Source organism: Cucurbita pepo, chromosome 15 (genome assembly GCF_057944985.1).
Source record: "Cucurbita pepo subsp. pepo isolate OVF chromosome 15, ASM5794498v1, whole genome shotgun sequence".
NCBI classification, from domain to species: domain Eukaryota; kingdom Viridiplantae; phylum Streptophyta; class Magnoliopsida; order Cucurbitales; family Cucurbitaceae; genus Cucurbita; species Cucurbita pepo.
In genome coordinates this window covers 10,008,067-10,026,113 of record NC_141812.1, presented here as the reverse complement: position 1 = coordinate 10,026,113, position 18,047 = coordinate 10,008,067, and the positions used below count along the sequence as shown (strand labels likewise).

Here is an 18,047-nt window from a genome sequence, read left to right as displayed (position 1 = left end):
ATTTGTAACAGTCCAAACTCACCGCTAGCAGATATTGTTCTTTTTTTAACTTTTCCTAGATTTCCGATTTTTTAAATGCATGTCTATCCGTGAGAGGTTTTCACACTCTTCCAATTGATGCGGGATCTCACACTATCCTTTCAAATAAACTTAAAAGAATATCTATGAGCTCATAAACTTTAATACTTAATAAATACGTAAACTTCTGCTTAATAAAAATATCTCCAACTAGATTGACCTATTATATTTAAACCTATCTCTGCTTTCTTCGGAGCGGTAGGATTGGGACGCAAAAATTCCATGTCCTTGTAAACTCCTAGTGAACCGATAGGGGGGAGCTTTCGATCAAGATGTTCTTGCCTCCCCTGTTCGGGCTCTCGCTCAAATCGAAACTAGTCAGAATTGTGCCTACCATCCAATTCGTGACACAGATGATGAGGGTTCACCCACTCCGATTACAGCATTCCTTCCTATTGCGCCTAAAAATTTAGTTTATATGGTTGAAATTTAGCTCATATGGCTTAAGATAATTCGAGTCCACATAAAATGTCGTGAAGCTCGTGAATTAATTATATACTTTTATAAATAGTATGAATTGTAATTAAGTATATATATATATATATATTTATTATTATTAGATAGAAAATTGATGGATGCGTGGAGTAATTGATTAAGTTAAAAAGAAAGATGGGAATGGAGTGGTTGTCCAATAGGCATCATTTGGGGCGTGTCCGGACGTGCAGGTTGTGAACCCCCAAACCTTTGTTGTTCTTTTCATGCGGTTGGTTGAGTACGGAAATTGCGCTCAATCTCAACAAACCCTAGTTTTTTTTTTTTTTTTTTTTTTTTTTCAATTTTTAAATAATAAGCTTAGTTTTAAATTTCTAATTTCTAATTTCTAATAAGTTTTGAAATGTTCGGGTCTAGTTTAGGGTATAAGGGTTGTTTTGTTTATGGTCAATTTGAACACAATGATTCCGCTCGTTTACGTCCTTCATTTCAGGGTCTCTCCCTCAGTGTGGTTAGTATTTCATAATGTTGGGCAGTCCTTCACTTCGGGGCCTATCCCTCGGTGTGATTAGTATTTCATAGTGTTGGGCGGCTAAGCTTAATCGTATTCACTGTTTATGAGGGTTTTCCCGAGCCTCTTTCCTCCTTCCTTTACCCACTTTTAGAGTTTGAAATGTATGTCACCATAAGGGTTGTTTGGTCCATGGTCAATTTGAACACATTGATTCGGATCGTTTACGTCTGTCACTTCAAGACCTATCCCTCTGTGTAGTCAGTATTTTATATTGTCGGGCAGCTAAGCTTATCCTTATTCACTACTTGAGACGGTTTGCTATAGTCTCTTTCCTCTTTTCCTTTTTACTCACTCTTACCCTTTGTTCCTCACAACACAAGTAGAAGTCGACTTATATATATATATATATATATATATATATATATATATAATCCTTACCTGATTAGTTTTAATTTATACGTCACTAAATTTTATTATCTAATAATTTACAAAATAATAATAATAATAAAATAAATAAAATTACAATGAGCATGAATTAGTGGCGTGATAGAAGGCACTTGAAAAGGGGACAATAGAATTGGACTTGGAAATGATCAAACCTTTACAAAGGGTTTATAAATGAAAGTCAACAAGACATTATTATTATTATTATTATTTTGTCTTTTCAACCATTTTTATATTCACTTATTTATTTATTTACTTATTTATTTAATTTTTTTCTCATAAAAATGGAGTAAAATTATATATGAATAAAAGTGATTTTTAAAATAAAATGACTAATAAATATTTAAAGAAAATGAAAGTTACTTCCTATATCAATTCCATGTCTTAATTATACGAGTTTTACGACTAAGCGTGTTTTATTGTGACCAATTTTAAGTTGGACGATGTCCTACGAAGTTTTTTGGTAGCGGTGGGTGGTAGTGAGTGTCGACAACGGTATTCGCTGGTATGGAGTTCGGCTAGAAAAGGACGAACATTTTGGGAAATGCCAAAAAATATATATATATATATATATATATAATTGTTGGAATATTTCTTTGCTTAGCTGCCACGGCAAGTTGAGAGAAAGGTAACAAAGCATTTTAATTGGACCAAACTATACCAATTATATTTCATTTATATAATTTATTTTATTTTATATTCCCATTTTTATCATTGATTCTATAATTAAAAAACCATATGTTAGCCATGTTTATTTATAATTGACGCTTCTAAAAACATTTTAGGATCAATTAAATTATATAAATGTAAATTTGTCGTAAATTCTTTTTTTTATAAAAAAAATATATTTTATGAAAATTGCAAACATGTAGGTTTTATCGTTGTCGATTATTATTATCCTTTCACTATTAAGGGTGTACATTCAACCTGATAACCTGACAACCCGGATCAACCCAATTCGAACTATAAGTGTTGGGTTAGGTTGGATTAGCTTTTCGGATTGGTTTGAGTTCATTTTTCTAGACCCGAACTGACTTGATTCGGTTTCGAGTTCGTGGGACAAAACCCTCGAGTTAACCCCGAGCCAAATAAAAATATATAAATATACCAAGAAGTTCCAATAATAAAAATAAAAGTCACAATATTAATACGGTCATTTTCAATAAAGAATTTAATTAAAGAACATTAATAAATTTATGAAAAATTAATAAATTTGAGTGAGACAGTGTAATTAAATTCAACCCTCACTACTAGCAAATGTTATCCACTTTACTCTATTACTTATTGTTTGTACTGATACAATAAAATCTCATTTAACACCGAGAACTTTTAAGGACGAGGGCAAAACACGATAAGGGATGTATTGAACTAGCTGTGACCATTTTCGAGCTACTCTTCAATTGCCACGGCTGACTAGTGTTGACGTTTTATAACACCAATTAAGACTCAACTCATTACATTAGCAGACCTGTAGATTAGGTCGGGACTCAACACTCTTTATTTCTTAAAATGATGCTGGAGAGAGAAAGGAATGCATCAAAGCGGTAAAACAACACGACTATAACGAGTCTAATAATAAGCTGCAACTACTCTTATAATTAATGGTAATCACTACGTATAAATTTTCATTAATTCACTATAATAACTATATAAGAATTATTTTACATACATTATTATATTTTATAATTAGAATGAAAATCCGGAAAATATTATTTTTTCAGGAAATATATTAGGCCCAAGAAGCAAGGCCCAAAACATATTGGGCTTAACCAGTTGGCAAATCGAGGCCCAATAATATTACCTTCCACTTTGTTCGATCCGATATCAGTCGACACTTGCAAATCTTCGCTCTCGACCAGCTGTTTTACTGCGAGTCTCGTCCCCGCTGCGGCTTTGTTCGTAATTTTTGCGTCTTCAGCCATTTGAGCTATGGCAGTATCAGCCACAAGCACGTAGCCATTGATATTAGGTTCGTCTCTCTTTCATTTCTGATTTACATTCTTGTCGTATGGTCTCATTGCATTTCTATGTCTAGAGGCTTAGGGTTCATTTTTCGTTAATTTTCTGTAGTGTATGTAGACGCATATTCTCCATAATTGCCATGAAAAGTTTGGTTTTCTTAATGCACTCTCGTTTTTATGATTTTCCGACGCATCGTGTTGCTTCTGCTTCTTTCTCTTCGGGATTACATGATGGAAGTGGTTTGTAAGTTACTGCGCTGTAGATTACATGATGAGATAATCTAGAGGTCCGTGAATTGTGTTTGTTTTTAGTTGTTGTTGTTGAGTAGTGAATGTTTTTGGTATAATTTCTCTCAACGAATATGAAATTTCTCTTCATGTGCCAACTGATCACGTCTGCAAAGATCTCGTGATTTGTGGCGGTTGTAGTTGTTGGATGATGAAAGTTCCACATCGACTAATTTAGGGGATGATCATGGGTTTATAATCAAAGAATACTCTCTCCATTGGAATGAGGCATTTTGGGGGAGTCCAAAGCAAAGCCATGAGAGCTTATGCTCAAAGTGGACAATATCATACCATTGTGGAGAGTTGTGTTCGTCTAACAGTAGTTATTTTTGCGTTAGCGTTGCTTAGTAGTTCGTGTGTTGGCTTTGCTTGTTTCTATTAGAAATTTCAACGGCTGCACAAATTGACTGTAGAACCTGTTCTGCAAAATTAGTAGTTAGTTAAAGAGCTGTTTCCAAAATGATCACTCGTGGTGGGATTACCAGTTGTAAACTATGAAATTTTCGAAAATCGTTGACAGAAATGACTTACTAGTTGTAATAGTGAAAGAAGTTGATGCAGCAATATGGAATGTGAATGTTAGTGGGCGTTGTTTGTGGATGGTCCACTACTGGATGAATTCTTAGCTTGGTGATGTGTTGGTAATGTTAACTTCAGCCATTCTTGAAATTGTATGAAGAATGTAGTTGAGGAATTGGATGTTGTGGGGATGTGGTGTTTGCTTTGTTGGGATTTTACTACTTTGTTGAATGGGATTGGAAATTGGTGTTTTCTATTTGAAGGGAAAAGAAAGAGTTTGGTTTGGATTCATGGATATGAATTTGGTGTGTGGTTGTTATATGGGCAGGGAGGAGGCAGCATCGGTGTGATATTTTGGTGGTGGTGGTGGTGGTATTTTCACATATCAGTGGGAATAAGTATTGGAGAATAAGTTTGGAAATGAGTTCAGATAGCAGGAGTGGAAGCAGGAGCAGGAGCAGGAGCAGGAGCCCACTGGATCGTAAAATCCGGTCTGATCGTTTTTCACATCGTGATGCACCATACAGGAGAGAATCACGTCGGGGTTTCAGGTTTCTGATTCTGATAAATTATGTACTTCTCTCATATCTTATATGTAGGATGGGGAAGAATTTGCAGTTGTGTTTTATAAATCCATCTTTGGCTGTGGACCTACCTTCCCCCGTCTTTTTTTGTGTACATTTCATTCGTTCATCAATTCGTATCTCGTTTCTTCTCAATACATACACAGATACCTATCACACACATGGTCATGGAGTCTGTTTTAAAGGAATTATGTAGCCATTGCATTATTGGGTTTGCATATTTTGTGTTTGATGAACTCGACAAATCTCTGCATTTACCATGCTTGAGCAGACATGGGCTTCTCCTGCACCGCTGCAATCTATATAACATCCATGTTATACTGATTGTATGGTAATAGTATTTGATGTTTATGTTTCCGACTTTCGGACACGACCATGTATTAGTATGAAAAGTTGTTAATCTTAATCTGATTTTATTGCCAGTCGAGATAATCTTTGCAAGAACTGCAAGCGGCCTGGCCATTTTGCAAGAGAATGCCAAGATGTCGCAATTTGTCACAATTGTGGTCTCCCTGGGTAAGGAAACTTGATCTTATGCTTATTATCTTTGTCGCCTATTCGGATACGTATGCCTATTATCTTCGTCGCCTATTCGGATACAAATGTTTACTTGGGAGAATACTTATTTTTTTATGTACTTAAATATTCACCATTCTACTGGCATGCTATATTCCATTCTACTTGACATGAAAATTATGGATTTGGTTCCATTCTACTCGGTTTCACTAATCTTAATTTAGAATTTGAGATTTGAAGTTGACTCGAGGATATATTGTAAGATGCTATCAAGCAGGTTTTATGTGATTTAGGTCGGTGAGTGATTTTGAAATGGTTAAAATCACTTCAAAACATGGTTTTAATCATTCGCAATGAATTTTCTGACACGAAAATCACATTCGAAGGATTAAAAACATGTCTTTGAGTCTTAGAGTGATTTTATTCATTTCAATAGCACTCCTAAACATGGTCGAATCGGGTTATAATTGCATATTTGGCATACATTTGATTGAACAATGACCCCCTTTTACTTATCACTTGATCTACTAGGCATATTGCTTCCGAGTGCACGACAAAGTCGCTATGTTGGAACTGTCGAGAACCCGGTCACATGGCAAGTAGCTGCCCTAATGAAGGCATCTGCCACACCTGTGGCAAGGCAGGACATCGGGCCAGGGAATGCACGGCTCCTCCGCTCCCTCCTGGAGACTTGAGGCTTTGCAATAATTGCTATAAGCAAGGTCATATAGCAGCTGATTGTACTAACGAGAAGGCGTGCAACAATTGCAGGAAGACAGGCCATCTTGCTCGCGATTGTCCAAACGATCCTATTTGCAACTTGTGTAATGTATCAGGGCATGTCGCCAGACAGTGTCCGAAGTCCAACGTCCTCGGAGACCGAGTCGACCGAGGCAGTGGTGGTGGCAGTGTGCGTGGTGGTGGTGCTGGTGGTTACCGGGATGTTGTGTGTAGGAAATGCCAGCAGCTTGGCCATATGAGTAGGGATTGCATGGGCCCTTTGATGATATGCCATAACTGCGGGGGACGAGGTCACCTGGCATACGAATGCCCTTCTGGTCGGTTTATGGACCGTTATCCCCGGAGGTACTGATGATCAAAAGAGATAAAATCACGTCCTCGACGAGGTTAGACCTTCAGATTTTGCTTGGAGTTTAGATAACCTGAGAACTAAACTTTATAGATTGCTCTACTCGGTTGCATTGTAGTATTTGCTCGTGCTATTATTACGAAACATTGCTATGCGGTTTAGACGATGTATTTTCGCTTTTCGGTATCATTGATCTTGGTTCTATGGTTCTAAATGATAAATATTTAAGAAATATAGTATTTTATGCTATAAATTCAATTTATTTGTATTAAACTTAAAAAATATGTAATACAATGTATTATAAATTATATGATGGTGTAAAGTAATAATAATGTAAAGTTCTCGTTACAGCGAGGCTCACGGTTTGCAGATATTGTAACAGTCAGGCTCACTACTGTTAATTATGTAAAACCTTTAGGGGATGTTCGAATGGGAAAATTTAAAGAGAATAATGGGGAAGCTGGAAAGAGAAAGCCTAACCGGGATGTTCGAATTGAGAAAATTTAAAGAGAATGAAGCTGGAAAGAGAAAGCCTAGAGAACAATATCTGCTAGTGGTGGGCCCACTCGGGTGTGGAAACCTTTCCCTACCACTTTAAAAGCTTGAGGGGAAGCCCGCTCGAAGGGAAAGCCCAAAAAAAAAACAATATCTTCTAGCGGTGGTGTAAAGTTCTTAATTATAATGATCCAGTTCCACCGCTAGCCGATATTTTTCTTTTTAGGCTTTCCGAAGTTTCCACACCCTTATAGCCACCTTGACCAACGCCCTAACTCCACTAGATCGGTCGCCTGAAATTAAAAAAAAAAAAAAAAAAAAAAAAAAAAAAAAAAAAAAAAAAAAAAAGTCTCCACACCCGTATAAAGGGTGTTTTGTTCTCCTCTCCAACCAATGTAACGACATGCCACCTCGACCAATGAGCTAACTCCACCATATAGGTCAATTTGACAAGAATGGACAAGTAGTCCAAGAATGAGCGGGACATGAAATTCCACTAAAATTATAGTTCAAATATAATAAAATTAAAAAACTAAAAGTTAATTTTTTTACGATCACGAATCATCGTGAATCAAGATTGCCATCAGGTACACTTTTTAATTAAAGTATAAGAAGTATATCGACGACATTTTTTATATACTAAATATAAAGTATACGAATCATATTAAATGCAAAAATGATATACTCGATATCACGTATATCAATCAGTGACACAATAAGTCTACCAAAATAATAAAACTTAGACGATTCTCAACTTTTTAACGTTATGGTTTAGGACAAACTAACACAAAGTTTAAATATAATTTTTCTACGAGTTTTATTGGTTAATATATATTCTTCTCGAACTTGTTGCATTTTATTTATATTACTTATAATAATTATTTTTTTACACCTCATAAGATAATAATAACAATAATAAAAAGAAGTAGAAGGGTATATTTGGAAATTAAAGAATATTTAGGGAAAGATTACCCTTGGGGTAAATTTTTTTTTAATAGTGATTTTGACATTAGGAGGGTTATTTATGTAATTATGCCGAATTACGGGCCTATATAATGGATCATTATCTTTGTTCACAAAGAAAAAAAAAAAAAAAAAAAAAAAATCAAATTGAAAAAACAAGGGAAATCTTCGAAGAGGAGCGAAACTCAAATGTTCTGCAAACGCTCTTATTTCTTGGACCGTAAATTTTGTTAAGAGGGGGAAGTGGATCTTAAAACCCTAGGGTTTCAATTCCTGGCCATTGTTCCTAATTTTTAATCCAATTCTGGTTCTGAATGGAAACCGAAGAAGATGATTCTTCGAAACACGAACAAAAATCTCCTCTGTATGTCGAAGATGGAATCTTGGATGTTAAGTGTGACGTTCATCGGGAGCTTCAGAGCAATGAAGAACATGAAGAACAGCATTGTGTGTTTAAGTCCTCCATTGTCGAAACGGAGTTTCCAGTTAATACGAGCGTTGAATCTTCACCGGCCGGAAATGCAATTATCGGGGATGAGAGTCTTGCGGCGGATACTTGTTTAGAGATGAAGAAGGATGTGGCGGAGGAAATGGAGAGAGCAGAGGAGAAGGATTTTCGTAACGTTATTGAGGATGTGGCGGAAGATTCTATGAAGTTGGAGACGGCGTTATTGGAGCAAAGGGATTTCGATGATATGAAAGAGAATACAGGGGAGGAGGAGGAGGAGGAGGAGAAGGCTGTGACTGAATTTGTGGATGGCGAGATGTTAAATGAAACGGTTTTGGTTGGTGTAGCTGAAAATCAGGTTGAGGGCGAGGTTTCGATGGCGAATTTTCTAGAGGACACGGTCGGAGAAGGCGCGGGTGCAGTTGGCTGTGCTAAGACAACCGGGAAGACAAGCCTGAGTGATGTTTTGGCTGAGGAAACGCTTGTAGATGGAGCTGATGCTACCAATTTGGTGCATAAGACAGTGGAGGAAGAGGATGCTGATGACTCCGACGAATCGAAGGATACAGAGGTTCCAAAGCAAAAAAAATTTGCTTTGGAGGAAAGGGAATTAGGCGTCCCGGTTCGGCTGGAAGAAAACTCTGAGTTAAAAGATAGTTTGGCAGATGAGGCTGTGGTGGAGGAGGGACGGGCAACGAATTTAGCGGATAGAACTGGTGAAATGTGCAAGATGGAGAATGTCTCAAGCACGGCGGATGAGGTGGGTCTGCCACATTTAGCTGGGAAGATGGATGAGGCGGTAAATGTAGAAAATGCTGAAGACAAGACTGCTGAGATGGATGGAATATGTATGGGAAACAAGGCTACCGATGTGGCGATGATGGAGAATTCGGCACATGAAACCCCAGAGATCAAGGCAGTAGACATAGCAGACTATGGTATCGAGGCGTTGAAGATGGAGAACGTGGAAGATAAGGAAGTGGGGGTTCAGGGATTGGGTTCGGCCAATGAGAGCGTCGAGGTTGGAAAGATTGAGAATATGGGGGGCGAGACTGCAGAGGCCAAGGGAGTGCAAGTGACAGACTACACCCCGGAAATGGTAAAATCGGAGAACGTGGAAGAAAACAAGACTGCACAAGTTGAGGAAATAGCTATGGCCGAAGAAACTGCGGAGGCCGACGACGACATGGTTTATTTGGTGGACGAAGGGATTGGGTCGGAGGAGACTGATGCAAACATGACATACTTGGTGGAGGAGACAGAAGCAGGAGAGGAGGCTGAGGAGATGGATATCACGGAGGAGGTCGATGAGGCAAATAAAGGTAGCAGTGGTGCGAAAAGGAAGCGTGGAAAGAATGCTAAAGCTCCAGCTAGAGCGCCTTCTAGGAAGAAGGTGGAAGAGGACGTTTGCTTTATTTGTTTTGATGGGGGCGACCTTGTACTCTGCGATCGCAGGTTAGTTTTTCAGGAACATCCCAAATCGATATTTTGTTTCGATTATACATTGATCTTTTATTTTCTTGGTTTCAGAGGTTGTCCCAAGGCATACCACCCTTCCTGTATTAATCGCGACGAGGCATTCTTCCGAGCCAAGGGTCGATGGAACTGTGGTAATGTGCTGTCTTATATTACATATTCCTCCCGTATGTTCTCGATTTATTAGAGTTGCATTCTTTTAACAGCGCGTTCCTGATGTTTTCTTCTTCTTTTGGATATTATGTTTAGCTGCTCATTCAATTGAAACTGAAAGGCATTATCTGGTAGTTCTAGGTAGAAAGGAATTGAGGGCTTTTGTTTCTATAAGGATCATCGATTATTAATGAGGATCATCGATTATTCATGAGGATCATCATGCTCTTCTTCGGGGTTTTTCGTTCTTTGTTTTTTTTTTTTCTTTCTTTTTTGTGTAACTTGTAGAGGTTTTTTTAGTCATCTTGGTGTGGATGGCCTCTGCTCTTTCCTACTATGTTTGGTAAAGGGATTCTCGTTTTTTTTTTTTTTATGTTTACGAAAAGGAAGTCTTTGCACCCAGATTTATCGTCTACGTGCAGATGGCTGCCGAGTATTTTGATGTAGATTTTAAGACATCCAAACGACGTATACTATGATGTTCTGGAATCAGGAATTATATAGCAACTCAGTTTCTTCAGCATCTTCTCTCTGTATATATAAAAAAGTTGGAATAACCATGCTTGTTCATTGTACTGTATTGCCTATGTAAAAACGTTGCACACAAGAAACCGTGTTTCTTAAAGAACGAGAAAAAGTGTCGGACTTTACTAAAGGAAAAAGGTGTCTAGATTCGACTCGGTTTCTTAATTATATATGAAGTGTGCTTCGAGAGTAGAGCATTTTACTAAGCCCCAGTTTTCTTTTATAATGGATGATTTTAGGTTGGCATCTTTGTAGCAACTGTGAGAAGACTGCCCACTACATGTGTTACACATGTACATTTTCCTTGTGCAAGAGCTGCACAAAAAATGCTGTTATTTTATGTGTTAGAGGGAACAAAGGCTTGTGCGAGGCGTGCATGAGATTTGTTATGTTGATCGAAAAGAAGGAGCAGGGGAATACCGAAAAGGTACGAAAATTCATGAATACTGTTGAGAATTGCAAATACATTCTTCATATTACTTCTTGTCTTCATTTTATCAGTGTCGCTTTTGTTAGCTTAGTTTTTTGGATGCTCGTGTCGTTTTATCTCAATTAGTAAACAACTATGAAATACCAAAGAAAGGAAGGGGGAGTGTGATAAAGCTTGTGGGAATAACTCACAAAGAGGTTTAGCCCTCACCGACTAATCCTCCAAAAAATAAGTATTAGCCCCATCCTCAACCAAGCGTTTTACTAATTGGTACAAAAAAAGGACCGCAAAGTAGTAGCGGTCTAGAGGCTTTTACTGGAGTTTCAACAAACCACTAGGAGTCTTGTGAGTTCCCGCATCAGTTGGGGAGGAGAACGAAGCATTCTTTAGAAGGGTGTGAAAATGTGATGTCCCACATTGGTTGGGGAGGATAACAAAACACCCTTTATAAGGGTGTGAAAACCTTCTCCTAGCAGACGCGTTTTAAAGCCTTGAAGGGAAGCCCGAAAGGAAAAGTCCAAAGAGGACAATATCTGCTAGCGGTGGGCCTGGATTGTTACAATATCAGAGCCAGACACCGGACTATGTGCTAGCGAGGAGTCTGTTCCCCAAAGGGGGTAGACACGAGACGGTGTGCCAGTAAGGACGCTGGCCCCAAAAGGGGGGGGGGGGGATTTGGCGGGGGTCCCTCATCGATTGGAGAAAGGAAAGAGTGCCAGCGAGGACGCTGGGCTCCGAAAGAGGGTGGATTGTGATGTCCCACATTGGTTGGGGAGGAGAACAAAACACCCTTTATAAAGGGTGTGGAAACCTTCCCCTAGCAGATGCGTTTTAAAGCCTTGAGGGGAAGCCCGAAAGGGAAAGCCCAAAGAGGACAATATCTGCTAGCGGTTGGCCTGGGTTGTTACAGGAAACCTCTCTCTAGTAGATGCGTTCTAAAAACCTTGAGGGGAAACCCAAAGAGGACAATATCTGCTAGCGGTGGGCTTGAGCCATTACAAGTCCAAGGGTGCGATCCATACCTACTCACAATCAATTTTGGTGATTTCTTCAAAAAATTTGATCTTTACCGGACCTCAATTTTACTTATTTTGTCGTTCTCGTGCTTGTGTAGGGCCAAATTGATTTTAATGACAAAAATAGCTGGGAATATCTTTTCAAGGAGTACTGGACAGAGATGAAGGGAAAACTTTCTCTAACTTTTGACGAACTTGTTCACGCAAAAAACCCGTGGAAAGGATCTGAGACGCTAACTAACAGACCCGATTCACCTAGTGAGCTATGTGATGTTGATGGAGGATCAGATTTGGATGTTTCTGAAAATGAAGAATCTGGTAGCTCTAAGAGAAAAAAAGCTAAGAAAAAGTCAAAATCTCATGCAAAGGAAATGAGTTCGCCTAGTATGCCAGTTATACCTGATTCTCAAGGGCTATCCACGGATACCGATGTCGAGTGGGCATCTAAAGAGCTCTTGGAGTTCGTAATACACATGAAAAATGGCGATAAAACCGTTTTATCTCAGTTTGATGTTCAGGCTCTCTTATTAGAATATATTAAAAGAAATAAGCTTCGTGATCCTCGACGGAAAAGTCAGATCATTTGTGATTCAAGACTCGAGAATTTGTTTGGAAAGCCACGCGTGGGACATTTTGAAATGTTGAAGCTCCTAGAGTCACACTTCCTCATCAAAGAAGATGCCCAGATAAATGACTTCCAAGCGAGTGTCGCCGATACCGAATCTAGTCAGTTGGAGGCTGATGGGAACACTGATGCGTCGGGGAAGACTAAGAAAGAGAAGAAACGCAGGTATCGGAAAAAAGGTGACGAGAGAGGAATGCAGAGTAACCTTGATGACTATGCAGCCATTGATACTCACAACATTAACTTGATTTACTTGAGACGTAATTTGGTAGAATATCTGATTGAAGATGAGGAGAGTTTTCACGACAAGGTTGTTGGTTCTTTTGTGAGGATACGAATATCGGGCAATGCACAAAAACAAGATTTATATCGGCTGGTTCAAGTTGTAGGTAAGAATCGTGTCTTTACCGACCATTTGCTTCGTATAAGAACGCATAGAATCATAGAAGTAACGTTTAAGTTGTTGAAATGTTATCAGGTACAAGCAAAGCATCCGAACCTTATAAAGTCGGTAAAAAGATGACGTATATCATGCTGGAGATCTTGAATTTGAATAAAACAGAAGTGATTTCAATCGATATTATCTCGAATCAAGAGTTCACAGAGGTATTTTAATACAAATTTAGTGCTTGAACGTCGTCTTAGAACTCGATTACCAGCAAAGAAAGTGTAGTTTTGATTTCTTCGGCCCGTTCTTTTTGTTTGATCTTTTGTTTTTCGGGGTGCTCAGGAGGAGTGCAAGCGTCTCAGGCAGAGCATCAAGTGTGGAATCCTTAACCGTTTGACTGTGGTAATTTTCGAGCTTCTCGTAAAATAATAATCATAATAATAATAATAGTTCAAGCTTTGTTGAAATATCTATTCTCCCTTGTAGGGTGACCTCCATGAGAGAGCAATGTCACTTCAAGATGCTAGAGTAAAGGATGTAAGTATTTGATTGTTAATGGTTTCATTTGGATATGGCTCTTTCTTTTCTTTTATTTTCTTTGTTCCTTTTGTTCTGTATAAGAACTTATGCTACCAAGTCTTTTAGTAGAAATAGATTTAGTTTGACTGACCATGTTGGTATTTAAGAAGTGTTGTGAAAAACCGATCTAAAGAAATAAGGAAGATTTATGCAGATCGTGACGTTAGATTGTTCGTTTGCACTATGTTGTGAAATTAATCGGTGCCAACTTTGGCTCGCATCTACCCAGTGATCTTCAGGAGACTGAGCAAAAGCTAGCGACTTTATTTTTCATATTTCTTGTCTGTTTGACGCATCCCATCAATCCTATTCGAAAGGGTGTGTTGATGCTATGGTAGTGCTTGACCCTGACCTTGATTGCTCAATTGTTAACCGAGCTAAACTATTCCCCCGGCCTTCTTTCTAGATCAAACAATCTTTCTTTGCCTAATAAATAGCGGTGAAATTACTTTCTTTCGAGTGATTTGATTCATCAATAGGGGACCATCCCGTACCATAGGAAGTTACTTCTTGGAATGTCGTCGTTCAAGCACAGGCTGACCACTGATTCGAGAAAAATGGGTTTAGAGTCAACACCTAGGCATAGGGCCTTAGGACTCAAGAATTTGACTCCGTAGTTTCTCTTACATGCCGTTGTTTAAACTTTTTTGTTTTTTGATTTGTATTTTAGATATCAATTGTTTGCCTTCTAGTTGACTTTTTCGTTGTATGCCTCTCTTATAGTGGATGGAAACCGAGATAGTTCGACTAAGTCATCTTCGTGATCGAGCAAGCGAAAAAGGGCGTCGAAAAGAATATCCTTTTTTTCAATAGTTTGTTGAATTATAGCTGAATTTTACTTGTAAAAAGGAGATGCTTTTTGGTAGAATCACTCTCGTCTAGGTACACTTCGAAACGGATTTTCGCGGGAAGTTTACAACTCCTCTCTCGTTTCGTTTTTGAATAATCTCGAAATTTCTCTCGTTCCACACGTGCTATGAATCCCGACCTGATAATCTTGTGTCGTACACTCTGGATAATGAGATATATAATGCTATGATTATTTTCCTTGACTTCTCTAAACGCTTAGGGAATGTGTCGAGAAACTACAGCTTTTGAAGACGCCGGAGGAGCGGCAGCGCAGACGAGAGGAAATACCAGAAATACATGCAGACCCTAATATGGATCCAAGCCATGAATCTGAAGATGAAGATGAAGCAGATGATAAGAGACAAGGTTTTTTCTTTACAATTTCTTCTTGTTAATTCATGTTTCTTTTCCATTAGCCAGCCAGTATAACATAATGTGTTGCATGTAGAAACCTATACGTCGTCGAAAGGCACGAGCTTTGGCAGGAGGACGAGGGAGCCGGTTTCTCCTGGAAAAGGAGTTTCAAATTTGAACGATTCCTGGAGCGCGACCAGAAACTTTTCGAACACGACTCGGGACTTGACCAGGAACTCGTCTGGGAAAGGCTTCTCGATCCAAGGCGAAGATGCCATTGGTTCTGGTGAAATCATAAATGAAAATTCTTGGAGTCAAGGAAGAGATAGAGATGTTAAACAAACAAACAAGTGGGACAAGCAACAAGTTTCACCCAGTTCGGATATCACTGCTAGGAATATCTCGTCCGGGGCAGCAGCAGCCGAGTTGTCTTCTGCATCTCACTCGGTAAATCCAGCAGCATCTCCATTGGTTGGGACTACACAGAATGCTGCTGCCATTGTTAATGAAACCGAGAAGGTATGGCGTTATCAGGATCCGTCTGGGAAAGTTCAGGGACCGTTTTCGATGGTGCAGCTACGTAAATGGAGCAACACAGGCTATTTTCCTGCAGACTTGAAAGTATGGAGAGCCTCAGACAAGCAAGACGACTCCCTGCTTTTGACCGATGTCTTGGCCGGGAAGATCCCGAAGGACACTCCATTGACGAATAACAGCTTCCAAGCAAACACGCCTGCTTCTTCATTTGTCGGGAAGCCTCAGGGAGCTGTTTTGCAGTCAGGTATGGATGGTCAGAATACTAATCCGACTTCTTATGGCCAATCGTCTGGAGGAAGATGGAAATCTGAAAATGAAGTTAGCCCTACGGGTAGACCTGCCTCGGCTCCGGTAGAAGTCCCCAGGTACTCGGGAGACCGATGGTCTTCTGACCACGGTATTAAGAACTTCACAAGGCTTCCTTCTCCTACTCCCGGCTCAGGAGGAACAAAGGAGCAGCAGCAGCAGCAGCCATTTCAAGTGGCTGCATCGTTCTTGCACAATTCTTCACTTATGCAACGCTCTGAAAACGACTCGTTACGCTCGAATTCTGGCCTGAATTCAACCGAAAAGGGCACGGGTTTAGGTCCTATGAATGTGCTTCAAAATCATCATTCTCAGCCAGTAAGACAATCACCTATCATGGGTGATGCTTCGGTCTATCCAGCTGCAGATATCAAAAGCATTAGCGCAAATCTTCACTGTTTAGTACAATCCATCAACAATCGTAACACTCGTATGGAAGCTCAAGGACATGGGTCTAGCGCTGTTCAGAATGCACAATCTCTCAAACTTGAATCAAACCTTTCTTCTACCATGCCACCAGCACAAACTCTTCCGAGTCGTTGGGGGGAGATGCCCCCTGCTACGTCGTTCAGTGCAGGAAGTTCAACCACGAGTTTCTCCATGCCCGGTTTGACGAGTTTTCCATCCTCGGACCCTTGGCGATCTACGCCTCCTATTCCCAGTAACCCGCCGCACATTCAGTCTTCAACTCCAGCCAATCTACCTCGTGGAATGGGTGCTCCAGACGGCCAAAGTACCGTTCCACGACTGGGCTCGGAGACTCCGAACCCAGGCTGGGGATCAATGCCAAACATGGGTCGAGGTTCAATTGCAGCACCTCCAAATGCTACTGCTGGTATGATGTGGGGAACTGCTCCTCCTCCTACAGGTACAAACCCAGGTTGGATTGCTCCAGGTCAAGGACCACCAACCGGAAACAACCTCCAAGGATGGTCCGCGCATGGCCCGATTCCACCTCCAGTAAACGCAACTCCGGGATGGGTTCCCACCAGCCATGGACCAATGCCACCCATGAACATGAATCCCAGTTGGCCCGTCCCATACCCGAATCAGAACATGTGGGGTAACGAGCACGGTAGAAATGAGGATAGATTTTCGAATCAAAAGGACGGCGGCTCTCACGGCGGAGATCCGGGGAACGGAAGTAAATCATGGGGGATGCAACCATCTTATGGTGGTGGTGGTGGTGGTGGTGGGAGTTCTTGGTCTCCTTATAATAAAGCACAAAAACTGTGCAAATACCATGAAAGTGGACACTGCAAGAAAGGAGGTGCTTGTGATTACAGGCACAACTAGGAAGGCATTTAGTTAATATTTGAGTGACAGTCATTAGAGATCTCAACTAGTTTTGTATAGTCCTCTTATTAATGTTATACATGTGATGCGTTTGCTGTTATTTGTTTTTCGAGCTTCGTTTTTTATTATTCTTTCGGGATTTTCAGTTAGGTTAAATTACAAGTTTAGTTTTTAAACTTTAAAAAACATTTATCGGGTTCATGAACATTCCATTTTGTACTAAAAAATCTCAATTAATATCTCTAAGATCTTAATTTTGTAATTAAGTGTCGTTTAAATGTTTATTAGGTTCATGAACTTTCCCGTTTCATTAAATGTGGATTATGCTCCAAGATTTATTAATCTAAACTTATTAGATTAAATTTATCATTAAATTATTGTTTAGTATTTTTGACATTCTCAACTGAAAAATATGATAAGGTAAAAAACCCCTTTTTCGTCTTTGCATTTTCATTTGTAATTTCATAGGTATAATAATTTACTTTCTAAACTTCAATATGTAATAATTTAATAATTGTACTTTTAAATTTATTATAATATAGTCAAAATATAGTCTTTATCGTAAAGAATCTCAATTTTATTATGTAACGTGATCATTACAGCCAACATCTCATTTTTTAAATATGAAAAGTTTTAAAGTTACTGTCCATGATATTAGAGGCCCGATAAAATACCCGAGAGCGATAAGGTGACCACTCGTGATAGAAAAATTTGAATTTTTAACATTATTAAAAATATAACTCGTAAATAAATAAATAAATAAATAATATATATATATATATAATTGGAGATTTAATTATATGGTTGTTTTTGGGTGATGGTCCATAAAGTTTGGGCCCATAGAGGAAAAGGGAAAAGGACAGCTCCTCCTCCTAAGAGCCCAAAACAGAGAGGGAGAGCCCGAAGCTCCATCATGACGTGGCGATGGGCCCCACCTTCCCACGTGAAACCCCCACCTCACTACAGCTCATCCCTTCTTTTTCAAGAAAACCTACCCATTTTAATTTATTTATTTATTTATTTATTTATTAAAATACATGAAAAATCTCTCCCTGATATAAAATTTAGTTATCATCTTTTAAATAAATATTTAAATTAATTGTAAAAATATCAATACTTTTCCCCTATAAATATTAAAAAAGTATTTATACGGTGTAAATGGGCTAATTTTAATATTTATG

The 18,047-nt window shown here is 39.0% G+C and overlaps 2 protein-coding genes across 2 annotated transcripts; both read left to right on the top strand.

Moving 5' to 3' along the window:
- The first annotated feature begins 3,300 nt into the window (after positions 1 to 3,300).
- LOC111811092 (uncharacterized) lies at positions 3,301 to 6,628 on the top strand. Its single transcript, XM_023697821.2, has 4 exons — positions 3,301 to 3,437; positions 4,565 to 4,787; positions 5,244 to 5,336; positions 5,868 to 6,628. The coding sequence occupies exons 2-4, from the start codon at positions 4,657 to 4,659 to the stop codon at positions 6,427 to 6,429; spliced, it is 786 nt and encodes a 261-aa protein (XP_023553589.2). The 5' UTR covers positions 3,301 to 3,437; positions 4,565 to 4,656; the 3' UTR covers positions 6,430 to 6,628.
- Positions 6,629 to 8,012: 1,384 nt separating this feature from the next.
- On the top strand, positions 8,013 to 16,966 carry LOC111811245 (uncharacterized). Its single transcript, XM_023698007.2, has 10 exons — positions 8,013 to 9,787; positions 9,863 to 9,942; positions 10,726 to 10,913; positions 12,031 to 12,946; positions 13,036 to 13,163; positions 13,288 to 13,347; positions 13,432 to 13,482; positions 14,248 to 14,318; positions 14,588 to 14,739; positions 14,822 to 16,966. Exons 1-10 carry the CDS (start codon positions 8,199 to 8,201, stop codon positions 16,864 to 16,866), a joined length of 5,280 nt encoding a protein of 1,759 aa, XP_023553775.2. The 5' UTR covers positions 8,013 to 8,198; the 3' UTR covers positions 16,867 to 16,966.
- The last annotated feature ends 1,081 nt before the right edge of the window (positions 16,967 to 18,047 follow it).